Source organism: Ochlerotatus camptorhynchus, unplaced genomic scaffold, assembly GCF_037179485.1.
Source record: "Ochlerotatus camptorhynchus isolate MF236.1 unplaced genomic scaffold, CSIRO-AGI_Acam_v1.1 ptg000064l, whole genome shotgun sequence".
Classification (NCBI taxonomy): Eukaryota; Metazoa; Arthropoda; class Insecta; order Diptera; family Culicidae; genus Ochlerotatus; species Ochlerotatus camptorhynchus.
The window spans coordinates 258,879-267,406 of record NW_027040554.1 but is presented as its reverse complement, the minus strand read 5'-3'; the positions used below and the strand labels follow the sequence as shown (position 1 = coordinate 267,406).

The 8,528-nt window shown below is 42.7% G+C and overlaps 1 protein-coding gene across 2 annotated transcripts; it reads left to right on the top strand.

Annotated features, from left to right (window-relative positions):
- The first annotated feature begins 509 nt into the window (after positions 1-509).
- Positions 510-7,924, top strand: LOC135696969 (TBC1 domain family member 19). 2 transcript variants are annotated; one of them, XM_065216512.1, is made up of 7 exons: positions 510-585; positions 648-899; positions 6,202-6,623; positions 6,696-6,948; positions 7,044-7,181; positions 7,242-7,576; positions 7,638-7,924. In XM_065216512.1, exons 1-7 carry the CDS (start codon positions 550-552, stop codon positions 7,891-7,893), a joined length of 1,692 nt encoding a protein of 563 aa, XP_065072584.1. In that variant the 5' UTR covers positions 510-549; the 3' UTR covers positions 7,894-7,924. The 2 variants fall into 2 exon arrangements, with proteins under 2 accessions (XP_065072584.1, XP_065072583.1); XM_065216511.1 differs by having other exon boundaries at positions 6,202-6,948.
- The last annotated feature ends 604 nt before the right edge of the window (positions 7,925-8,528 follow it).

The following is an 8,528-nucleotide window of genomic DNA, read 5'->3' as shown; positions in this document are numbered from 1 at the left end:
CTGCTAAGTGTGTCGTTCCCAACCTATCAACCCTTTCCAATATTCCAACTTTACGTCGTTGAAACGACCAACCTCAACCCGTTCGTCGCATTCCTGCGCGACTGTTTCCCCGGCAACCAAGGCCTGTTTATTTACAAATAATGATTCAATTCCGATTTTTGCAAGTTTACTTCCCTTGGCTATCTTCGGGCTCATTATAATAAAATAGTGTAGAATAGAGGAAACAGGCAGACAGACGGAAGTTTTTGCCTAAATCCGTACGAACCGCGCTTTGAAATTTGATATATTTGTTTCGGTTTCGTTTTTTAGTGAAGCGTAGAACGGCGTAGACATAGCTTAGGGCGTGTCGTAACTAATTAACTCCCTACCGTCTCGCTTGCTCTAAAGCACAACTCTCTTCGCTTGCGTTGTCGAAAGTCCTGCCCCCAATACAGTTTAACACAAGTATTTATTGCGTTTTCCTTTCGAGTCCCAGAGGAAACCTGCCAATCGGAAAGGAAAGGGAAAAAAGCGTCGCGCATCCCAGCAACTCTATACCAAGCCAGAATAATGCCGGAGTGGGCAGAAGTAAAAAGGGAAAACAGGGTGAATTGATTGATGGTAGTTATGAGTAGATTCACGTTTTAATACTACCAGTGATTTCGCAGCTCGCGATCGAACCAGCCACGGTAGCAGCACTGGAGGTAGCACTAGAAGCCGAACAAGAAACAGAACAAGGCAGTTCAGCGTCGTCGTCCAGCGAGTCTTCGTCACCGTCCAAGGGTCCATCATCCGGCAGCGCCAACGGAAATCAACACATGGAGGAACTAAAGGATGCCAGTATTCACCATACGGCCTTGAAGCTGTCCGAGGATATCAAAGCCATGAAAATCTACGGCAGTTTATATAAGATGGTGCAGGTGGGATTCTTTTCTTCCTCGGTAGATTGTGTAATTATTTTGTGTTTGTATCTCTCGTGGTACCTACTCTTATTGTTTGTCAACGTAGAAAACTAGGTTGCTATCGGTAGAAGTTTGTATGTGTTTTTTTTTTTTTATGAATTTTATTTAGTGCAGGCAGAGTGTAGCAGGTTTATGCGATTGTTGGAGAATTACTTTATAGTAGATTATTGCCCTTGGATACAGAACACGTTGTTACGTTGTTGACTGTTGCTTCTGATGGGCATTCATCGAAGGTAGTGGAATCGATATTCTGAACTTGTTGAACCTAGCAGGTAACCTACGTTTGGATGTTTTGGCCACATTGATTTTACAATTTTAAGTTACATGCCAAGTTAATTCAGGATATTTATTGCGAATTGATAAATGATTACTAATTTAATAATGAATTAATTTAAAAAATAGGAAAAGCTCAGAGCAAGTGATAGATTTGAATAGGGCTGAATTTTTTTGCCCCTTCAATATTTTGTAATTTAGGAGGGGGGGGGGGGGGTTGCATAAAATTAAAATAAAATTTGCATCCTAACATCCTTACATCGTAACTGAAATTTAGAATCTACTTCCAATATAGCGTTCTGTGAACATTTCTGCAGTCGTTATTTGATAGATCTCTCAGCCTGCGCCATTTATGCATTCGTATATTGTGTTCGCAAGCATAATTATAAACATTCGATGCACAGAGAAAAAATGTTCGTACCCGATAGAATTCTGCATCATACGCTGTAGTGTGGACGAGGTATAAGCTTCCGTTCGTTCACCATGGTTGTCGACGCGTCAATTGGCATTATCAAACCGAAAAAAAAAAAAACGAAAACGAAATATGCCACATATTGGGTACAAGTTCGTATTGTTTCCCTATATGCCATGGTCAATTTTAGAGTTGAAACGAATTTATAGATATAGCTATAGCTTGAATTTGCATTGCTTTATTTAGACACTGGCGTTCCATTTGAATGGTTTTGTGACTTTTTCGTGTCACTGTTTTAGACAACTCTCGCGTAACATTTGAAAAGGGCCTATCATCGTTGATCGATTCTCTTCACCAACTTTCTCTCTGGTTTATCACGGCAACATAAACGACAGAAGCACAGCTCGACAGAAGATGATGTTACCTTGCGCCTGAAACAACACACTCAATGGGAAATTCATTTGCAGTTGGGTTATTCGTGAAAGAGAAAGTCGATGAAGATAATCGATCAACAATGATAGGCCCTTTTCTCGTGTTGCACGAGAACTATTATATTTATGAAGAGAGGAGAAAACATACGATATCTGTGAATGATCATGCATTAGACTGTCTCATTTTCAACAACGTTCTCAAATTTCTGCTCCCGAAACATAATTCACTTTCTGTATGCGTCAGTAGTCTCTGTGCAGAAAATCAACTAATTTTCTTAACACAGGACCTGGCCCAAAGCACTGCTCAGTACTAAAGGGTGTCCACGATGAAATTGCCACACACAAAATTGATTCGCAAAATTCTAGTTTTCATCCGATTGCCATCAAATTTTCAGGGATTGAGAAATAACTATTAAACTTCATTTTACCATTTTACTCGTATTTTATTTACAGTCCATACGCAAATGCCCGCACCTTGGCCTTAACCCCGGCCATAAGATTCTGCACAACCTGTGAATCAACCGTTTTTTGCATGTAAACCCATACTTTCTTCAGTTCCTCGACTGTCTTCACTACCTTAGGTCGTTTAAGAAGGTGCTGCTTCATAATCGCCCAGTACTTCTCGATGGGGCGGAGCTCCGGAGTGTTGGGAGGGTTGAACATTTTCAGCACGAAATTGACCTTATTGTCCGCATACCACTTCAGCACGTCCTTGGAGTAGTGGCATGAGGCCAAATCCGGCCAGAAGATTGTTGGGACGTTGTGGGCCTTCAGGAGAGGAAGCAGCCGCTTCTGGAGGCACTCTTTTATGTAAACCTGTCCGTTCATCGTGTCCTGGGTCACGAAAGGTGCACTCCGCTTCCCGCACGTGCAGATGGCTTGCCAAACCAGGAATTTCTTCGCAAATTTGGACATCTTCTGAGTGCGGACATGCTCCGGAACGCTGAACTTATCCTTGGCCGTGAAAAACAGGTTGCCGGGGATCTGTTTGAAGTCGGCCTTCACATATGTTTCGTCGTCCATGATGCAGCATTCAACTTTCGTCAGCATGTTGAGGTACAACTTCCTGGCACGGGTTTTGGCGGACTTGTTCTGCTTCTCGTCGCGATTAGGGGCCTTTTGTACCTTGAACGTTCGAAGCCCAGCCTTAGTTTTGGCCTTCTGGACAAAACTTCGGCTTAGGTGCAGCTTCTTAGCCACATCCCTAACGGAGGCGTTCGGATTTCGGTTGAAGGCCCCAACTACGCGGTTGTGATTTTTGGTGTTGTACGGAATACTTTTTCCTTCACTTCTGGGCTTCCGATCGGTGGTCAACCGTTCCTCGAACCGCTTAATCACTCGCGACACCGTGGAATTCGCGATTCCCAACGTTTTAGCGATGGAACGATGCGAGAGATCCTTGTTCTCGTGATGAATGCGCAAGATTTTATCACGCACGAGCTGTTCTTTCGACTCCATTTCCGCGAGTTTTGATCACAGGACTTTAAAACTTGCAGGATGTAAATAATGCACTATGAACTAAATCCACCCAAATTTTCATTAAATTCTACCTAACGGTTAAAAAGTTAGAGCAATTTCATAGCGTGGCAATTTCATCGTGGACACCCTTTATGCACACGCTATTTCAAAATTACTCGAATTTGGGGCGTTCAGAGTGCTTTTTAGAGCTGGTTTTCTGCACAGAGACTACTACGGCTGTCAGAAAGTGGATTATGGATTACATAGCAAAAAATTCGACAGCCTATTATCAAAGACAACATATCAAGAAGACTTGCAACTCTTCCATTTTCTCGTACACCGTTATAAAACAGGTACAATCGCGTCATCTGCCGCTCAAAGGTAAATCCTTCGAACGAATTTGATAGCAAAGATTACATCCTTAGAAGAAAGTTTTGTGTATTTACTCATTTATCTATGCGTTGCTTCCACCTTCGCTCGAGGGGGGCGATTCTATCTGCGATGCGGAAAAGATTTTGTTTTGCTGTGGTTAGCTGCGTGCACGCTGAGGAGATTGAAAGAAGATTGATGCAGATTCTGAAGATTTCCTGCAAAAGGATGATGCGCGATGCAAGTAGATGCGAAAAATGATAGAAGATTTTTGGAAGATTAATTCGCTAGTGTGAGATTTTCGAGCATCTAGAATTGAAATTTAGATGTGTCGTCCCCCTCGCCTTCGCTCAAGCGCAGCGCTACTGTATCTGTCGCTTGGATTCTGGCAAATTTGTCAGTTTTCTTGATATCATGTCTTTGCTATTATCGAACACAACAAATCAAGAAGACTGGCAACTCTGCCAAAAATCAGGAGACACTAACGGCAACGCCTCTTCTGAGCAAAAGTGGAACCTGTGTATGATGGTGTGTGTTGATTAACGAGTGCATTCACACACATAGGTACGAGGGGTGCGACACATCTAAATCTCGATTTTAAATGGAGGAAAAATCTCACACTAGCGAATCAATCTCCGAAAAATCTTTTTTCATCTCTTGCATCTAAACCCATCTACTTGCATTGTTCTTATAATCAATCGTGTTTCTATCTATTAAGCGCGAGTGCATCTCACAACAGCAAAGTAAAAAAATTCCTGCATCTTAGATAGAGTCGCCCCCCTCGCATAGGTAGAAATAAATAGCTGTCAATTATTGGTTTTGTTATGGTTGTCGTAAAACGTGAAACGTTTCTTTCTTTGAGTGCTGACAACGAGTAAAATTCTAGCTGAAATTAAACAGATGTGTAAGTAAATTTGTGTTAAAAATTAAAATTATGGCAATGATGCCATTCACAATAATGGTGGGACCTTCCTTGATCATTAATTTGCTATCTCAGAATTATCTTCCACTTTTCCTAAGCCATTTAGTGATGATTTATGGGCATTCGTATGGTGCATTAGTAAAATGTATGCCCGTTCCGCACGGCTTTGGCACCTGGCCACAGCGGAGGGAGTTAAGTTGTGACGCTCGGCAACTTGGCACAATACTCGCTGACCATTTGAATGTCACTGGCCAATCCGACACTGTTGTTATCATTCTTTGGAAGGAGTCGGTCTATTCCAAGAACTCTTAAATCATACAGAGGATCACTATCCGGTGGTTTCAGGTTCTGACAACATCTAAAATGGAAATATATTCTTTATCAATACGTACCGTTTGGGATTGTAGTTCTTCAACCTTTCATTTTCATTTTCTCCAACATTCGATCGTGTTGTAAGTATCGGATTTTTCTCCTTTTTGAATCCTTCGGAATGACGGTAGTTCACTCAATGGTGGTGGAAGCTGCAAATTCCTTATAACAATATGTATCAAAATAAGAAATATTTCAGTTCCTCGTTCACAAGTAAAAGTTACTTTCACTAGATATCGATCCGAGTTTTAATCCTCTACTTTATCCTCCATGACAAGTTTTTCGGTTTGAAGTTGGAAAACTACCGGCTTGCTGGGATTAGGAATCAAATTGCCGTGAAATTTTGTAGAGCAAAACAAAAACAACAACGAGTACCGTGTTATGATTATTCGTTTCGGTGAAATTAGGTCACACACACAGTCACTGTTTATGAGCAGTCTCACTAACACTTGTGCTTCAAAGTTCCACCTTTAATTGACAGAGGCGCTGTTATCAGTGACGTTTGACATTTGTATGGGAGAAAGCAACAGTTGCCAGTCTTCTTGATTTGTAGTCTTCGCTATTATGCATATATAAAAGTTTCCAGTGGCATGCAATTTCCAATCGAACGTCCATTTCCAACGGCGACGAACTGTTCGAAATCTACAGATGCTGCTTCACTAGTCTTGTTTTCACAATAGGGATTTAATAAAACCGTGTATGAAATGGGTTTAAAATACATAAAAAAAATCTCTTACATTAGATGGATGTTATGAAACTCATGAACTTTATTTGCCGTAGTGTACCTAGACATTAGTTTAGAATAGTATTTTCAACTTTGCAGAACTGTAGAGAAAAAAACGTCTTCCTATCTGTTAGTAGTCGATAATCTCTTATTGAAATCATCCATCGGAGCTGTTTGCTGTAGGACCTCGTGTAGGTAAACGATTAGGTAGTGTAACAGAGTATCTTGCATTGCTTGCACAACACCAAACAGAGCACGACAAATTTAAAGTGAGCAAAACCCGTTCAAATATGACCTTTCAGAAGCTCGCGTGCTCGCCCGAAGTAGACAAGGACGATATGAAGCACACCCTCGAGGCTGCCATCAAAGCGAACGGTCTGGAAACCGAAATCCGCAATGTTATCTATCACTTGATTAGAAATTCGCTCAAGACAGAATCCAAGCCCACGGTTCCGTCCAGTGATCCGTTGTACTACCTGCGACGGGCGGGCATCCAATGGGAACGGCGTGTGCGTAAATCTCTCAACTCCATGTGTTCCGAATCGAAGGCTCAACTGCAAGGACAGATGCGAACGGCTACGGATCGGGAGGAGATTCTTGGCAAGTGGGACGAATTAAGCAACTACCAGATCGATCTGACCAACTACCGGCCGGTGTACGCCCCGAAAGATCTGCTCGATGTGCTCCTCTCCCTGAAAGGCCCCGTCAAACAGGACGAAACAGAGTACAGAAAATACTTCCGCTTCTCGTCACAGCAAATCGCTAGCAAACTTAAACTTATCAAATCGTTTTTCAGTTTTCTTCCAAAGTGGGAATTTTCGCACATTTCTCTACCGGTGAAGAATTTGTTCGAGCTGCGTGTGCACTTTTCCGAACTGCTTCGCAACGACAACAACGGAGGTTCGACCGATTGGGCTGTCACGTGTCAGAAGATCCTCAAGACGCGTCATGCCCCACTTTGCCAGCAAGCGCTGAAGAAGGGCATCACTCCACCTCCGCTCCGAGGACATCTGTGGGCCTACGTACTCGGTAGCCAGGTGGAAGCGCATGTAAGCCTCTTTGTGGTTGATCGCTAGGATCGAAGAGGTAGGTGGGCACGGGTTTACATGGCTGCTAACCGGGTTGGTGTTCCTATTCATTCTAGCACACCGAGCATTGGGAGAATCTGAAGCAGTCGGTACTGACGACGGAGTCGATAGTAGACAAGTTAGTCTTCAAGGACGTTCAATTGACTGCTACCAATGATGATCGGTACTTTGTATTCGAGGATGTTCTCTATCAGGTCGAATGTGAAGGGAGAAATGTTTAGAAGCCCCTATTTTAAAGACTTCAAAATTTTCAGATTATGCTTTGCTTCAGTCGTGATTCGGAAATCAGTCAGATGATCCAAACGGAGTTTACCAACTCGGCGAAACTGAAGCAATACGAAGGACCGGCCTGTGGGTTTGTGCCGTTTCACGGAATCTGCATGCTGGCAGCACCGTTTTGCTACCTGTACGATAATCCCGTATCACTGTACTTCACATTTCGTGCATTCTACGTTCGCTACTGCCATCGCTTGACGACAATCAACACCCATCCGCAGGGAATCGTCAGTTTGTGTCTGCTGTTTGAGAAGCTTCTGCAGACCCACGAGCCGCAGCTTTGGTCGCACTTTCGGGAGTTGCAGATTCAACCGTATGCTAACCGAATTCTCCATAAAGTGTATGCCTACAGGACATATATTTTTCCTTTTCAGCATTCGCGTGGTATTCAAGTGGCTGATGCGTGCCTTCAGTGGTCACCTTCCTCCGGAGCAGCTGCTGATTCTGTGGGATCTGATTTTGGGGTACGATAGTTTGGAAATCCTGTCGCTGTTGGCGTTGATTATTTTAAGCTTCCGGCGGGAGAGCCTGATGCAGGTGGTAACACTGGAAAACATCGAAGCCATACTGTCAGATTTATCCTCGGTCAAGGTGCTGCCGTTGATACAACTCACGTTGTCGCGAGACTGAGTGCTACGGAACTATTTCATGCTAGAAAATGATTAAGGGAACATGCATAAATGACGTAGCATTTGAGGGGGGAGGTGGGGGTTTCAGAATTTGTGACCGGCCATGTATTGGATATAGCCAAATACGCTACGAGGGGGGATGAGGGGTCTAAAATTGATCAAAAATATGCTACGTCATTTATGGATGCTCCCTTAATCGCAAGTGCTGCCGTCGCGGGTGGCGTTCAGGTGAAGTGTTGATAAACTTTTTCGGAAAGTGATCTAGAGCGGACAGTAGTTAAACATTCGTGATTAAATTACTGGATTTTAGATAGGAAAATATACCCTGAAATTAAAAGTGATGTTGAATAGTACATTATCAGTTGATTATAAGATTTTTTTGGAATCTTAAAGCTTTTGATCTCCTAGGCTTAATTGACTTTTTCGGTGTAGGAACCTTCGTGACGGGCTTCTTTGAATACTTTTTGAGGGTGGTAAAATGTCAACGTGTTTGTAAGGAACCAAGAGCATGTGGATCATAAACTCAAGTGATATATTTTTTTAATAAATGTTATCAAGTGCACTGGAGCATTACTATAATGAATCAGGTGCCAGTCAAGCTGTAACCTCAATATATCAGATCACCAACTCTGAAAA

Excerpts from the sequence above, each read along its gene's own strand:
- LOC135696969 (XM_065216511.1), top strand. The coding sequence starts at position 550 with ATGCCGGAGTGGGCAGAAGTAAAAAGGGAAAACAGG. Across the intron at positions 6,949-7,043 it reads GTAGCCAGGTGGAAGCGCAT|CACACCGAGCATTGGGAGAA; the intron begins GTAAGCCTCTTT and ends TATTCATTCTAG. Across the intron at positions 7,182-7,241 it reads TCGAGGATGTTCTCTATCAG|ATTATGCTTTGCTTCAGTCG; the intron begins GTCGAATGTGAA and ends CAAAATTTTCAG.